A 17,370-nucleotide genomic window follows, 5' to 3' on the forward strand; every position below is an offset into this window, starting at 1 on the left:
TCTCCATCCAGTGACACTTACTTTTTATAAACTGTTAACCATTTATAGGACGACTGTCAAAGGAGTGGTTAGTGACTCACTTGCTATGACTGCAAGAGGTTGCGAACCTCAGTCAAATCTGAGAAATAAACAACTGAAAGTCTCTCCCCTCCTTACTCACTTTGCGAGCTGTGGAAGGGCTCTGTACTTCCCCCCAAAAAACCGAGGACACGGCCAACCTTGGCACAGATGTACTGAATGCTGCTCTCTACAGTGCTGGTAAGATCTATGGCAATTTTTTCAGAATAAAATCAGATACACTGAACTGTCTAGGTAAAGGACCTTTGGCTTCATGCTACTTATAATCTCTCTTTCATACAAAGTTTTACATGTGTTTTGAATGCTCATAAAGATTACTCTACTTCCAGTAACCACTTTGCTGCTTTAAGACTACACACACTCATAAAAAACTCCAGCTACTTTTTAAGAATGAAGCCAAGAGCTTAAACAAGCATTCTCAGTGACTCTAGAATTAACAAAATATTATGTGTTAGAACATAAAGAAGTTGTTTAAATAAGTTTAAATAATGATGATTACAGAAAACAACAGAACTCAGATCTGCTAATGGGAATCACATCTGATGGCTTTGCTTTGCTCATACTGCTGAGTAGCTTCAGCTGAATGGACTTGGACTTCTCAAGTCCAAGTATTTTGATGGCCAGCAGTGTGTTCAGTTAATCTACCCAACTGACGCTAGCAGAGAATCTGACCCAGTATCGTGAGGAACTTGGACTAGGTCCATCAGCTCAGCAGAGAACATTTCCATAGGCCCTATGCCATCCGCTGCACCGCCCAGCCTTCTTATTCTGCTTCACTTTGGAGAAGAGCTAATGTCTCTCATTGGTAAGATTAGCTGACGTGAACTGTCGCGGCTCCAAAGCGGAAGGCTTGCACCACATGCCTCACTCTAACAAAGTAATACAAATGACACAACATGGATAACTTGCTTGACAGCTCCTGGGAAATGAAGTTTTCTATTTCGCTTTGCTTTTGCCGATTCATGCGCTCACGCGTCCCTCCAGAAAAGGATGAGGAAAAGTCCAGCAAGTAGTCTACTTCAGAGCACTTTCTGTGCCTACAGATACATAGAATAAGTTACCAGATGACTTCTAAAAAAGACAAATACCAGGCAACCACATTCATGATGGAATAAATCACCTTATTTTTATTCTGTGTCTATTTTTCAGCTAGCAGAGTAAGCCTTGCTTGGAATCTGCATTTTGAGCAAAAGCCTACTAACGTAACTTTAACTAGACCTCTCAGGATTTTGAGATATATTTGTTACAATTTTTAAGAAATATGCTGGTGAGCACTTTGGGAAAGGAACTGATTGGCATACTAAACCTGAGGCAAGCCAGAAATGTCCGAAGCCAGCTACAAGCCTATCATGACGATAAACAGCTCAGGGTCCAGATGTCCATATATGGCAAGACTTCCTATAAGACTGACAGTACTGTATGTGCATTGCGTATGGTTCTTGGATTAGATTCACATTCCTCGGGTATGTTTCTCTGGGAGCTTTTGATTTCCGCTTTGAGGGCTGGCTCAGACCTCCAACTGCTCTTATAAAAAAATATCTGTGACTGAAAGTTGAAAATGTGCAAGATTCTTTCTTTAAGTACACAAACACTCCAAGTCTAGCCACTTTCCTGTAGTCTTGCCAGGTTTTCAGCATGTCTGATACCTGATCAAGTGACTTTTTGGGGGGAAGGAGGGAAAAAAAGAAGGAAAAACACAAGAGAGGAATGTAGCATATCCACACCTGTACATTTTACAAGACTTCACCAAAGGAACTATACCAACTGAAGCTGATGTAGACACACACATACCGTATATAGCTGTGTAAACAAGTCTGCAAGGCCAGTGTACTGAATTCCTAGTTTCAGCAGAAAAAATATACTATCTTAAAAGCACATGCTGTATAAACACCTGCATGGAAGTCAAAATTAGTGTATTTTAACCATTTCATGCATCAATGCCAAGATGTACTTCTCCAGCCCATGACATACTGTCATCAGAAAGGATAAGCTGAAGACTGATTGGACTCTGAAAGAACTACCCTTGCCTCCAGGTTCCCTTCGCCCCTGTGCGTACATACACACGCACAAACGAGGTACCCGATGCATCCTATCTAACAGCACAGAAACCAAGATGACAAAAAGGCAAACCTGATGGACTCTCATGCTTACCCGCTTTCATGGGTTCGTACAACTTGTAATTCAGCGGGTTAATGCCCGATTCACAGTGGTGCAAGACCAGAATTAGTTCTGAAGTCCAAATGCCTATTTAAGTCTTTTTTCTCAGGGCAGCAAGTGGATGGGGCTTGCTGTACTTGGCCTGCAGTGTCAGGACTTAGGACAGATTTATCCTTTAATTTTGGATTTCCTGGCTTTCTGGTGGTTTGTTACTTTTAAACATACTTTTTCTGTCAGAGAGATTCTTAGGTTTTGTTTAATAAAATTGTTTCTGTGAAAAAACCTCTTACATGGAAAGTTATAAAACATGTCTAGAGCTTCTCTCTCTCTGATGTTCTCCTACCATATTTAGGCATTTAAAAAAGGCATTCTGTTTACCTGGTTACATTTGCATTTTGGTATGCATGTCATACATAGTTTGGTACACATATTATTTACCCAGCACTGAGGCCATTGGAGTCCTTCAAGTAAATACAGATTTTGGGAGGCCTCATGGGTTTGGGAACATATATTATTTACCACAACTGTTCCTCTGGGATTTTTTTTTTTTCTCTTTCAGAGCCAATCTCATTTCTTTTAATGGAGAATTTCAAGTAGAAGAAACGGCATCCAAACGATTTTACCAGCCAAAGTACAGTGCTGGCAGAATATAAATAACTGTTCTACAGTACAATATATCCTACTGGGGCTTTACATGAAAACATTTCTTTTTCCCTCAAGAATCCTGTGCATACATATTGCTGTATCATAGCGTGGACGTATGCCTACACATGGAGGGATGGAAAGAGGGGGGGTATGGCACTGGGAGAAAGCCTACATGCAAAAGATGGTATCTTTTAAGATATCCCTCAGATTTCAGTTTGCCTAGTAAGATGCATTAAGCCCGTCTCTCTCATTAAACACTAACATACTTCTACAGGTCAAAAGCCAAAACGCTGGCATTCCTTGCGTTAAAGCGGAGGTCAAACAACATGACATCACTGAATATTCAAATGATACATGGGGAGGTGGGGGAAGAACCATCCTCCCGGTTAAAAAAAAAAAGAAGAAAACCATAACAGTTATCTGCAATGATTGAATACAAGCCACAATGCTTGGGTCTTGGGTTCGGTCAAATACAACCACAACGCGTTTAGGTTTTGGCTGAGTGTGGTGGCGTGCCAGCCTCTTCTTGTCGTAATCCTAGGGTGGACCATCAGCAAGGTTGGGAAGCAGGGATGTGCGAGGAACGTGTTGCTCAGAAATGACAGCTGCGCACAGGCAGTGGGAAAATAATAGCCACTTCTTCCACGCTTCAGACTCCGTCCGCTGTGCCAAATATTTCAGGGTAAATAGGCACTCTCTCTATTCATAGAGAGCATCTATTAGGGAAGGAACACATTACAAATACTCAGTATGATTCAGTGGTACACAAGAGTCAATTTATACCCGGTAGCGTAATTATACCTTTTTTTGGTGGTACCAAAGCGCCGGGACCGTTCGCCGCCGGGCACCGGGCACCCCGAGGCGAGGGCCCCGCCGGCCGGCCGGCTGGCCGCCCCCCGGGCGCTCGGCGGGCTCGGGCCACCCCGAAACCACCCGCCTCCCGTCCCCTCTACCCGGGGAGGGACGAGGGGCGAGCGGGGAGAAAAGAGGAAGGGAAATAACGGATTCCCCCGGACGCCCCTGGCAACCGCCCCGCCGCCCCCCTCGCCCCTTCCCGCCGGACCCGCCGCCCGCCTCGAAATAACGCGCTGCCCGGGGGGGGCGGGCCGAGAGCCGCTGGCAGCGGAGGTGACTCACATTTAAAAAACATCAGGATGAAAAATAAAAAAGGGGGGGGGGCGTTTGGGGGGGGCGCAGACGGAGGAATGCGGGAGTCAGGGGTCAGGGCCGCTCCGGGGCGGCGGCGGCGGCGCGGGGCGGGGCGGGCGGCGCGGCGCGGCGCGCAGGAATGCGCGGAATGTCGCTGTTTGTCCGCGGCCCCATTCAGCCCATTGGCGAGGCCGCGCCGCCGCCGCGTATAAAGGGGCGCCCGCGCCGGCACTCCGCAGTCACACAGCCACTCTCCAGCCGGGCTCGCAAGGAGCGGAGGGGAGCAGCGCAGAGCAGAGCAGCCACCGGCCCACCGCGACAGGCCCGTCCTCGCAGCGCCGCGAGGAGCATCGCCCGGCGGGAAACTCTCCTCTCCTCTCCTCTCCTCTCCTCGGCTCACCTCACCTCAGCTCAGCTCACCGCCGCTCCGCCGGGCAGCCCGACGCCGCTGCTTGCCCCACGCCGCGCCGCCCACAAGCCGACGACCGCCGCGGGATGGCCCCCGCCAGCTTCGCCGTAGCCCTTCTCCTCGCCCTCCTCAGCCCGGTAAGTGCCGCCGCCCGCCCGCGGCGCCGCCACCCCCGCCCCGGCCGGCGCGGTCCCGGGGGCAGCCCTGACGCCCTCTCTCTCCCCCGCCGCTCGCAGGAGGCGCAGGGCCAGGAGTGCAGCGGGCAGTGCCAGTGCGGCGCGGGGCCCGGCCCCACCTGCCCCGCCGGCGTCTCCCTGGTGCCCGACGGCTGCGGCTGCTGCCGCGTCTGCGCCAAGCAACTGGGCGAGCTCTGCACCGAGCGCGACCCCTGCGACCACCACAAGGGGCTCTTCTGCGACTTCGGCTCCCCCGCCAACCGCAGGATCGGCGTCTGCACCGGTGAGTGGGGGCCGGGGCTGCCGCCAGCCGCGGGGACGGGGGCGGGGTCCCGCCGGGCTGGGGAAGGGGGAAGCCGGCGCTGCGGCCCGGCCACGCTGCACCTCCGGCCCGCCCGCCTCACCCTCCGCCTCCTGCCCCTCGCAGCTCGGGACGGCGCCCCGTGCGTCTTCGGCGGCATGGTGTACCGGAGCGGCGAGTCCTTCCAGAGCAGCTGCAAGTACCAGTGCACCTGCCTGGACGGGGCGGTGGGCTGCGTGCCCCTCTGCAGCATGGACGTCCGCCTGCCCAGCCCTGACTGCCCTTACCCACGCCGCGTGAAGCTCCCTGGAAAGTGCTGCGAAGAGTGGGTTTGCGACGAGGCCAAAGAGCAGACTGCCGTGGGACCTGCTCTTGCTGGTGAGTGGGGGTGCCTCTGCGGACGGCAGCCCAGGGGGAAGGGGCAGCCTGCATGGAGGTTGAAGGCAGTGGAACAGATTGACGCAGGGCACCCCGGCAGCTGGGCTGCCGCAGTTAGTGGGGTCACCCCACAGATAAGCGTGGCTGCCTGAATTTCTAAGGCAAGGGAAGAGAGCCTCTAGCAGGGCATGAGATCAGATGGTGGTCTCATCCTGGTTGTCTGTCCCTTGCAGCTTACAGACTGGAAGATACTTACGGTCCAGACCCAACAATGATGCGTGCCAACTGCCTGGTGCAGACCACTGAATGGAGTGCTTGCTCCAAGACCTGTGGCATGGGCATCTCAACCAGGGTCACCAATGATAATGCCTTCTGCAGACTGGAGAAACAGAGTAGACTGTGCATGGTCAGACCTTGTGAAGCAGACCTGGAGGAGAACATCAAGGTAAATAGCCTCATCTTCATGTATGATCTGCTAGGATGCTTCCATCCACTAGCAAAAGACCCAAGTCTTACCAAAAAACACGCAGTTCTGACAGGTAGTCAGTTTCAAGCGGTTTACCTTGAAATTTGAGTTTTGCCCCAGTGGTGAACAGTTTACAATTAAATGCCCTTTATTTTCTCTCATGCTGTATTATGGCACTATGTAAGACATTCTTGCTTGATGAAAATGTAGTAAGGATTAGCATGTCTGCTTGCCCTTAGCTTGCAAACTTAGTGCTGTGTGAAAGCCTACCTTCTGAACATTTTGTATTCACTTATATCCTAACAGAAAGGCAAAAAGTGCATTCGCACCCCCAAAATCTCCAAGCCTATCAAGTTTGAGCTGTCTGGCTGCACCAGCGTGAAGACCTACAGAGCTAAGTTCTGTGGTGTCTGCACTGATGGGCGCTGCTGCACACCCCACAGAACAGCCACCCTCCCCGTGGAGTTCAAGTGCCCTGATGGGGAGATCATGAAAAGGAAAATGATGTTCATCAAGACCTGCGCGTGCCACTACAACTGCCCTGGAGACAATGACATCTTTGAGTCTCTGTACTACAGAAAGATGTATGGAGACATGGCATAAAGCCAGAAGGAGACGCTAACTAGATTCTCAACTTGAACTGATTTGCATCTCATTTTGTAAACATGATTCAATAGCACAAGGTATTTAAATCAGTTTTTTTTTAATTTCAACAAACTGCTCCATGTGACTTAAGACAATTTTTCTACTGACCCCAAATGGTGGTTTGAAGAAGGTAAAATGGACAGTGGGACCACAATAAGACACAGCTTCAGAGCACGCTGTTTGTGAGGTGGTGTGAAGGGCTTAAGGGAAATAGGCAGGAAAAGCAGAGTCAAGCAAGTGTTCCCTTAATGTGGTACAGCGTGCTTCATCTAGTAGTGCAATTGAGAAGGAGACTGTTAGCATGTTTGCTGGTGCTGGTTTAGCGACAGCAACAGCTGGAATGCAAACCCGTACCCAGCGAAGTGCTAAGTAGAAGGTGTTCTGTTAGTCAGGACAGTAATGTTTCAGCTCTGACACTCTGATTCATATGGCTTGGTCAAGAAGAATCAGAATCATGTCTATTAGACTGGACAGCTTGTGGCAGTTAATTTACCTGTAACAAGCTACTTTTTATTAATATTGTAAATACTGTGTGTATATATATTTGTACAGTTATCTAAATTAATTTAAAGTTTTGTGCCTTTGTTTTAATGCTTTGAAATTTCAATGATAGCCTTCTTTTTGGAACAAGATAGGTAGGATTTAAAGCTTGTCTGACAATGCATTCAAAGCATGAAATAAATACTCCGGTGGAAACGGTTCAGATGAGCCAAACGGTGAGTTGAGATCAAGATGGAGAGTATTAGAGTTGAGGTGCCTGTATCCTTACAAAGCACTCATCTGGCAAAATACATTTACTTCTACTTTATTGGGCAAGTGGCTTTAAGAAAAATGGCTCTTCTGTAGCTCATCAGTCTTTCCACTCGAGCATTTGTTTCTTTCTTTGACTATGGCTCTTTTTGGACAGTTTATTTGTTGAGAAGTGTGACCAAAAGTTACATGTTTGCACCTTTTTAGTTGAAAATAAAGTATTTATATTTTTTATATATATGGCTTGGTATTTCATTTTCCTTCAGTCTTCAGTACTACTTTACATATTCCTAAGAGGGCTTGGCTTTGCAATAGATGAAAATCAAGACATGCATGGTGGGGTGTTTTGTCCATAAGCACATACACTCATGAATAAGCTAATGATTTATGGTTACTTATTCTGTTACTAGTGAACCAACTGTAGTTTGTTACTCTTCTGAATTTAGAACAGAGGGCAGGGCCAGGCTTGCTTTGCCAAGCCTGGTATTTCATTAGAAAGTGCAGCAGATTCCGCATGCATCACATGTGGTGGCTTTAAAATGAGCCAGCTGGTCACAATAGTATTCAACTCCTGCTATAATACTCCATGCACCATACTTTATTTCATTGGAATGTTCTACTGGTTAAGACTTGTTTTTCAGCTATGGCAAGGAAAATGGTTTTTAAAGTATCTGCATTAGAGTGGCTGATTCCAGAGTCAAATCCAGAAGTCCAAAATGTAAAATTCTCAGTGAAGAGCTAATGAGTTGTATCATAAAAATCAGAATAATACAGGTTGGAGGGGGCCTCTTAAGATATTCTGATTTAACATTCATGCAGCGTAGGGCTAACTTAAACGTGGTTTTACTTGAATTAAGACCTTAGTATGGTATGGTAGACAGAGCACTGAACTCAGATGGCAAATACCTGGGTTATCTTCCTACTTGATGACTGGGGGCAAATCATTTTATGTGACAGTTCTGTCTGTAAAGTGTCCATTGATTCAAACTCTTGCAGGCCCACAGATGAGAAGCATTGTAAGAGCTTCACATTTTGATAATGGTCCAAACATTCTTCTCAGACAAGCAAAAACCAGTATAAAGACAGTTATGAGTCACTTCCCTCATCCCCTTAAAGCTAAAAGGAAAGCTTCAGTCCTGGGCTAGGTCCTACATTAATAATAGACTTTTTTTGTCCCTTTATTAAGACTAGGGGATTCTCTGAATTTAAAATTAACCTTTGCACTAGAAGCATTAGTTCTTGTTTTCAGAAAAAACACATACCCTCCAACAAGAATCCTTTTGAGGCAAACAAGTTCAATCTGGAATTTCCTGGTGGTGAAAGAGTGTTAGCTTACAAAAATGTCCATCCTTCCTGAGCACCTTCCAATCCCATTGATTTCAGCTAGCATTAGCAGCAAATCGGTGTAACACCAGCTTTGACTAATGATGGACAACAGAGCCCTAAACTAATGGCAAGTCAATGGGAGTCTTGCCAGTGGCCTCACCAGGCTTTGCAGAAGGCCATAGAAGCATTTCCCCTTCCTCTAAAAAATACGAGGAATTCTCCTGGCATGAGGAAGTGGCTTTCTGTGTTCCATATGAAATAGTTTTGGGTAGCTTCTGGCTCTTACAGTCCCTGAGACTCTCCAGCATTTTTTCTCTCTCTTTTTTTTTTCCCCAGGTTATGAATATGATGCAGCCATTCAGTTCACCCTGGAAACACTTCAAATACTCATACAACCACAAAGACTGGTTGTCCGACTGCTACTGTGGCTCCACCCCCAAATAACAAGAAAACTGTCATTTCTAGTTCCAGCAAGGACAGGACGTACATGGACTTCATTCATACAGTGATTCATACTTTATTCTACAGTGATGGCTATCACTGTAGAAGCTCTCAGGATCAGAAGAACAGAAAGAAGCACAATATACCAGGCAGGCTGGGATTAATGGCCTTGAGAGGGGGTGTTTATGATGCTGCTCAAGCTTGTTCATCAACAACTCTGCCCTGAGTTCTTTTACAAATTGGTATCAGTCATTATAATGAATGGCTGTTCCTTATAACAGCGACCTCTTGAGCCTCATGACTGGCTCATGAGATGCACTCAGGTGCTGCTCCCAGTCCCCTGCAGTGTGGGCTATATCTCAGACACCTAAGCTGCACAGTGCTGTGGCCTCCCCCGGCACTGTTCACCAGCTGTGCCTGGCATACCAGGCTGCAGGGCCAGAGAGCAGCAGCGGTGCTCTAGTTCAGGAAGGGCCATCTGTAATTAGTCACCCGCAAAGGGGCTCCCCCGAAACAGCTTGGGACCGTGACCTATCCTCTGCCTGGTAATGCAATGATGCAGCTGCTTTGCTCCCCATCTGACAAATTATCACACTGCTTCACAGGCCAGCAGAGAAGGATGGAAGGGGTCTCCTGTCAGAATATTTTAATGGTGGTGTGCTGTTGCCACTGTGAATTAAAATAAGGAAATATGCTGCATAAGCAAATCTGTTTAGCAAGTTGTTGCTCTCCCCTGAGCATATCAAGGATGATAAATCTCAGCTATCACTGCATTATAATGATTTGCACTCCTTTTTCTTCCAGGAACAGATGTAGTCTCCTGTCAGAAGCGTGCATTTTACACCATTTCACAAGTGTTAGATCTCTGAAGGTTTTATCTCTGAAGGTAAAAAAATTTAAATATCTTTGTTGTAAGGTGTCCTAGAGGTGTAGGTAGGCATCATACTGTTTGTAAGACGGTATCCTGGGAAAAAGGAGCCCTTGTGTGGAATTTATGACATCTTAAATGATGGTTAAAATGTGGACCTTTCAACCGTAAAGATGTTTTCCTGATTTAATTCTTTGTGCCTAAGATGCATAGATGCAAGAATAAAAACTTGAGTTCAAAAGTCCAAAGTCACTTACACGGGAGAGAACATTGGTTCACATTCCTTCCAAAATACCTTGGTTTGGAAGTTTGCTTTTGGATATCTGCATCCTCAGAAAATCCTGTTGTTCAGGTTTGCTTTCAAAATATGTTATTCATATATGATAGTATATTCATTCAAATGACTAGCTCCTTAAAATGGATCTCCAGCAGTACTAGTAATACAGTTGGTAAGGGACCACTGTAAAGTCAATACTCATTTAATAAATGATACTCAATTAATCATTAAACAGGAATTCAAGGTGGCTGGAGACCAGAGTATCAAATAATGTGTGAAATAACTGTAAGCTATCATATTTCAGATTTTTGTACCATAACATTTTTGTATGGATTTGCAGCTTAGCTTTCTAACACAATACAGATGTGAACAACAGACACGAATTACAGCCCTTTCATATGAAATAGGCTCTACTCTCCAGATGGAAATTTGTCAGATTCCTCAGAGCTCAGAAACACCCGAAGTACACTAGTTAAGAAACTCTTCAAGAATGAGCCACTTTTAATGATCCGTAACCACACAGGAACAAATAAGCCTTTGAACAGTATCCAGTTGTTTGTCTCATAAAGATGGGGACTCAGCTGAGAAAACTGACTTTTGGACACCACTAGAAACAGCATGCTCTGCTAGATCATTTTTACTTTTTTCATGTAGCATAGCTTTTTCAGACATCGCACTTGAAGAAGGCACTCGTACCATTACACTGAAAAGGACATTAAATGTAAGAAGGAACAGTAATATTCTTACCTAAACATACAATAATTCAACCATTCTGAATTTGCATCCTACCACCAAAACCCAAAGTTCTTTAAAAACAGTGCTTAGATGTGGCTTTAACTGATGTTATGCTATGCCTACATATGGAAGTAGTTAGCAAGGAGAAGTTGGGATGAAATACCAGTGTAAGGCTTTGCCCAAAACCCAAGAAGAATCCGAGAGAGGAAGTAGCTCAGTTAACTTATTTTTCCTCTCATTTTTCCACTTTTTTTCCTCCCTGCAGTTCCTTTGATTCATGCCCATAAATGGACATACCAAACGCCACCACATTCTCACAGTGTTTTTCAGCCTGCCTGGAACCAGGAAATACCAGGAATTTCTTCAAGGAACCTGTTCCCAAACTGTACTAAAGCCTTCAACACATTTAGCGTTTGAACAGAGTTTAGAAGCATGACTAAGGTCCCGTCTCCACTGCACGACCCAGTGTTGCTCCTGCATCCGAGAACAACTGCTTGCAGTCATTGCTGCTAGCACTGGCCTTTTCAGCTCTTCCCTGTGCCGGCCTGAGCCCACACCCCCAGCGCAGCAAATATAGGGGGATACTGAAAAGTCCCCCCAGAAACCTCTGACTGTGTATTGTGGCAGCATTCCTCCGCTCCTGTCTGTTACTGAGGCAGTGCCAAATGCAGGAGTATTTACGTTTGCTTAATGGTAAGTAAATCCAACCCTAATAGTAGTATAATAGTGTTTATGCTGTGAGGAACAAAGCATTTTACAGCCTCGTGAGCAGGACCAAAAGGTTGCTAACGCGGTACTGCCGTGTAAACGCAATCCAGGGGTGCCTCCATTCATTACCCGGCCCCATTAATTGGGCCACTGAAAGAAATGCACAATCCAAAGAAATGTTTGCTGTTTTAAATTAGTCCTATTAAAAGCAGGTATTTAACAGCTTTCAGCAGCTACGAAATATGTTTTCCTGCTCCTGAGCTAAATGCTAAGAACCAGCTTGTCAGCCAGTTTTCACGACTTATCTCAGCGTGGCTAATTGGCAGTCTCACCGGTTTAGACCACCCGTGGCCCAAAGTCCTGAGGCTGTACGAAGTTAGGGGAAGTGCACAGGGCTGTGTGCCTGGGAGGGCTCCCAAGAGGCCGCAGCCTGGCTTCTGTGATATTTGCTGGGCAATGAGCACTTGGAGGAGCACAAATTGCACAAGAAAGTATTACCTACTAGGGAAGTGATACCAGTGTATCTGGTAAATGAATGTGATAGGCTAGAATTCAAAATAGATCTGAAATGCTGTTCAAGCTCTAGGCAATGTACATCTGGGAAGTTATTAGATATAATCTTAATACACTGTGATATGGTATGGTGCTAATTATGCTTTCTTAATTGCATATTTCTTAAATCATGCAATTAAAAAAAAAGTCTTTATTCTTAACCAAAGAAGACATTCAGAGTCTTCTGATGAGAGATCATCTCATCATGGACTTTGTGATTTGGCACACTACCATGCTCTGAAGGAACTTACTTAGCCCTAACTCTAGGCTTTGGTTACACCACACGCGCCGAGCCATTCACTAATCCAAGAACAGGTATGGGCCAGCCAACCTCTGTAACGGCGCTCTGCTATCACAGAGCTCCAGCCCCAGGTGGAGAGTCTGGCAGGAGAAGAGGATTGGTAAAACAACACAAAACAGACCAGCTAAACAGATGACCATCCCTCTGGGATTCAGCTTCACAGCCAACAAGAGCAAGACAGAAAGATAACACCGTGCAAAATTATTATTTTCACAAATTTTCAATTTCTGCCATCCTAAGGAAGGTCAGTGTTAGAGTTCATTGATCTCAGTAAAAAAGAGTATTTGTTTTGACTCACTTCTCAAGAACACCATGTATGCAAGACAGCAAACATGCAGAGCAATGGAAATACATAAAAAGTCACAGTTGGCCTTTTCCATTTATACATATTGTTCTAATTCTAGGCTTGTTCTGAAGTCAAAAAGTCCAAGGTCAATAAGTTGATCAAGCTTTTGAAATCTAATGCGGTAGGAGTTAATGAAGAAGGCCAGCTGATCTCATCTTGGGAACTGCCACGAGTGTCTCTCAATGGGTTTGTCCCATCAGCATCGTAGCTGTAGTTGCCCACCTGGGGGAATCTGCTTAACTCAGGATTTTCTTCTACGTACGACTCCAAAGATTTTTATTAGATGATATCATAGAAATGAAATGTTTCTTTCCTTCCATTGATCCTTCCAGCCACAGCTCCATAGCCAATAAGAAGCCACCTCGGAAAGCATTACATAGATCAGAACTTGCCCCAGCCAGTGATCCCAAATGGATCCCAGATTGCTAATGCCTACGAGAAGCCACCTGGGATCAGCAGTGCAAGGGAAGGCAACATTTGGCTTTGCTTGCTGTGTTACAGGCTCAGCACTGCTGCTCGTCCTTATGTTCCGTAGCAGTAATACACAGCACTGTAGAAGTGCCATTTTATTTTACAGTTATTTGATTAGATACCCAACAAAATACTGTTAGAGAAGAATTGGCAATGTTACCCACCTTGACTTAACAGCCAGAGTACAAGACTCTTAGAGCTACTCAACACAGGATACATGTAGCGTAAGGATATCCTGTAAGGTCTAACCTCACACACACACACACACACACACACACACACATGCACACATCCCCATTGCCGCTTTCTGTGTTATGTAGCTATTCTCATGAGGATGCAGTTGGAATATAAATGTGTCATCTCATACAATATTCCACTCTACAAATGTGAGTATGCTCATCTTACCCTTTGAAAAACTGTGTACAACTGGGTTTTTTAGTTCTGGCTTTTCTGACTTCTGCAAATAGATAATGAGCATGGCAAAGCTCAGAAGTACAGCCAGACTTTAAAGTGCAAGGACTCTCTGGGTAAAAACTTGTTTTCTGTATGAAGAGTTAATAGATTTTCTACATGCGGAAATCAAGCAAGACTCTTCTATCCTTAAGAGGGCTTTAGTTTCATACAGTTGAAAAGCAAATTAGAGACTATTTATGTAATGTTTTCTTTGGCTCCTGCATGGCATTCTCCACAGACCTTATCACAAAACAATTTAGAAACAATATGTATATTTGCTAGCAACCACACACAGACATATATGATGGCCCTCTCAACAAAAATCAGAGCCAAACAAGCAACTGTAATGCTGGCTGATAAAAATCTCCTTGTGCTGTATGGTGACTGCTGACTGTGAGAGGCAACAGGCTCTTGTTCCAAATAATTAACAATTTTGTCTAAGATCCCTCTAAGATTATTTATTAGACTTCATTAAACCAGTCTGAATTTTTTTGTGCTCTGTATATCCACACCAGGATAACTTGTGAGCTTGTAGGATTGCACAGAAATAGCCTGTTCTTTACTCAGAAAATAAAAAAATTGTGCACTGGCACCTGTATTTTTTCTGTCTCCTTGTCCAAAACAAGGAGGAGAGAAAAGGCAGTCTGTCATTTTATTTCATGAGTGCATTTAGATAAAATTGCTTTTTTAATGAGGCAAATTTGCAGCATATAATTTCTGTTCTATGATGCTGCTAATAGATGGCGTAGGAAGTACGGCAATATATTCTAGTATTTAACCTAGCTAGCACTTAATACACCCCCTGAACCAGTATCAGACTAACAACTCCTGAAACGGCAAATACATCCTGTGCTGGGTACTACACAGGCCCGGTCGGGTCCCAGCCGGCATACGGCTCCGCTGCGGAGGGCTGCCAGACCTAGAGCCCGGTCCCAGGGATGAGCCCGGGCTCTTTCTCTGCATCACACTGACACCGTGTGGCTGCTCTGCATCGTCGTCGTCGTCATCATCATCACCATCATCATCATCATCATCATCATCATCATCAGCAGCAGCAGCAGCAGCAGCAGCAGCAGCAGCAGCCTTCTGCTCCAGGTACAAACTTTGCCTCTATATAAATGAAGATGAACAAGCTCATTATGCTCTTTTCGGTGGTAGGTATTTCATTTCTCACTTGAAATGATTCCTGCTATTTTGTTAAGAAGGATGGTGTGAGCTAAGAATAGTCTTGTTTGAAATGTAGGGTATCTTATTTCCTCATGAAGTATTAAAGTAATAGCTACACAGGTCTGTCTGAGCACCATGAATTACTTAGACATATGTTTATACACTCTGCAAACCATTGTTACCTATATTAAAGATGCAGAAACTAAAACATCCAAGCATGCAGTTAAGACTCCTCTGGAACCAGCTGCAAGGTCTCACTGATCCCCTTTCTCTTCTGCTTTGAACTGCTGCCATGCTTTGAACTGGCAGCAGGCAGCAGAACAGGAGCTCCTTGAAGACTCTCCCTGGGCATCCTCTGACTTCCCAATGGCACCCATCCTGGAGGAACAAATCACAATAATATGTCACAATATATCACGATAATTGTCACCAGCAGGTACCTGGAAAAATCATCCAAAAGAGAGGTTTATTTATTAAAGGCAATAGTAAAGAAGAGTATATTTTAAATGTCTTGCTTTTTATCTTGCATGCTTCTTAAAAACTAATCAGCCCCCTGAGGTCCAAGTTGCAGGATGAGCAGAGCTTGCTTTTTCTCCTTAGGCAGGTATAAATTCATACATAGGCATTGGGGATCTGTCAGAAATCCATGAAATTACTTTACATAATTACACCTCTTTTTCCAGTTGACTAATTATGTTACAATAAGCCTTTGAGTTAAATTGTTGAAACGGAAACTCATTTCCCTCCTGACTTCTTCAACATGCATAGACAATGAGTCGCATCCCATTTTGTGTAGGTTTGGTCTGATGAATAGGACTTCAAGTCTGATGTTCTGGGTCTAACCCAAACCTACTGTAAAAAAACTCTGATCCAGCTCCTTGAGACTCATTTCTGTGAAATGGGTTTGGATACACAAATGGGCAAGAGGGCTGCTGTGCCTTGGCCTCCGGATACTCTCTGCTGCAGCTGGCCCCACAACCGCATTGCAGAGCAGGGTCTGGTACATGGACAGCTACATCACTTAGACTCAAAAAAGTGGTAAGAAATGCTGGCTGTTTGTTAGGCACATATAATTCCTTCATAAATAAACAAGATTTTACAATTTGTTTGAATAACACCTTTATTCAATAGTAGCAATGATGGCCTGGTCATTCTTAGTCACTTAGAACCAGAGATTCACCCGAGATTTGCTTTCATTACTCTGCTCCGTAACAGCACCATGCACCTCATCTTCTGCATGAGCAAAGAAAAGAGGCTTTTTAGAGATATGTTTTCTCACATCACCTTTCCCAAGTGAACAACTTTTAAGAAGGGGGCTTCACAGAACTTCAGACCTTTGCCACTGACTTCTTAACTAACTTGGCTGGAAATGCTCAGTAAGCCTCATCAAACCTGGCGCAGGACCCAAAGACCTTGAGATATCAAAATCACTGGATCAGGCAGGGGGCAGAAAAAAAAATCTTCACTCTCCTAGTGCCAGCCTCCTTCTTAGAAAGGCTTGTGGATAGCCCAGCTTTGTGCTCACCATCAGCCTGGTCCTATCTGACCAAATTCTTCAGCTTCTAAATCTCTACCAAAAGTTACATCCGTAAGTGTCTGTGCACAAGTACTGCTCTCAAGTTGCTGGTTTGAGAATCCAGGTTAGGCAAACATTTCCTTATACAGTTTTCTTTACGCAGACATCACTCTACCCCCTTTTTTCGTGTTAAAGGTGGTGGCTCAGCCAAGCACGTCTAAGAACATTCAGGTTAACTTTGCTCCCGAGCTCTATATTCCCCATCTAAGTATTTTGTGTTGTGATTCAGCCTTAGCACTGCTGTTCTAGCTGTTTTCAGGATGGCATTTAAATTCATGTCATCAACACACCCCAACAAAACCATCATCTACATGAAGTGTCACCTCTTATACCATCAAAATCTGCTATATATTTTGTGTATGAGAAAACCATCTTCCAAAGAGAGGGCTAGAATCAATTTATGTTCTGTATTTAAAAATGGGGTTTTAGGAAGGTGTTTGCCATCTATCAGTCCTCAAAATTTATCTTCTAATTAATAGTGGGAAATAGTTCCTTTTGACGTATTTATCCAAGTCCTTTGGGCAAAACAGGCTTCTGTTAATTGCTTTTTCTGTTTTAAAAAGGCATGTGATTGTTCTCAACTAGTAGATCCATTCCCTTCAATTCCCAAAGCACTGCCCCTCTTTTGATGCCTTTTCAGTAACGGAACAGCTGCACTCTTGCCAAAATACCTACAGCTCTGTGATTTTTGTGGACGCTGATACTAAGCTCCACACAGCTTTTTCTTGGGGGTAGGTCTTTTTTTCTTGTAATATTTTGGGTTCAACATCATGTCTTTGACGCCAAAAATGTCCATCTTTCATAAGCTTTACTTCGGCATGGATGACGCTTTGGCAATTTGTCATTATGAAGTAATCATTCGGGATGTTGTGGGAACCTCCACACTTTCCGTATTCAAGGAGCTATGTGTCAAGAAGCTATGTGAATGCAACTTCCATCAAGTGCTGAATCTGAATGGCTACCACCAACTGTTTTCCCAGAGCTACAGCTATCTA

At 44.8% G+C, this 17,370-nt stretch overlaps 1 protein-coding gene across 1 annotated transcript; it reads left to right on the forward strand.

The window, feature by feature from the left end:
- Positions 1-4,524: 4,524 nt before the first annotated feature.
- Positions 4,525-7,390, forward strand: CCN2 (cellular communication network factor 2). The gene is made up of 5 exons (XM_059832379.1): positions 4,525-4,575; positions 4,675-4,897; positions 5,042-5,293; positions 5,527-5,738; positions 6,066-7,390. Exons 1-5 carry the CDS (start codon positions 4,525-4,527, stop codon positions 6,360-6,362), a joined length of 1,035 nt encoding a protein of 344 aa, XP_059688362.1. The 3' UTR covers positions 6,363-7,390.
- Positions 7,391-17,370: the final 9,980 nt, after the last annotated feature.

Source organism: Gavia stellata, chromosome 2 (assembly GCF_030936135.1).
Source record: "Gavia stellata isolate bGavSte3 chromosome 2, bGavSte3.hap2, whole genome shotgun sequence".
NCBI lineage: Eukaryota > Metazoa > Chordata > Aves > Gaviiformes > Gaviidae > Gavia > Gavia stellata.

Excerpts from the sequence above, each read along its gene's own strand:
- CCN2 (XM_059832379.1), top strand. The coding sequence starts at position 4,525 with ATGGCCCCCGCCAGCTTCGCCGTAGCCCTTCTCCTCGCCCTCCTCAGC. Across the intron at positions 4,898-5,041 it reads CAGGATCGGCGTCTGCACCG|CTCGGGACGGCGCCCCGTGC; the intron begins GTGAGTGGGGGC and ends TGCCCCTCGCAG. Across the intron at positions 5,294-5,526 it reads CGTGGGACCTGCTCTTGCTG|CTTACAGACTGGAAGATACT; the intron begins GTGAGTGGGGGT and ends TGTCCCTTGCAG.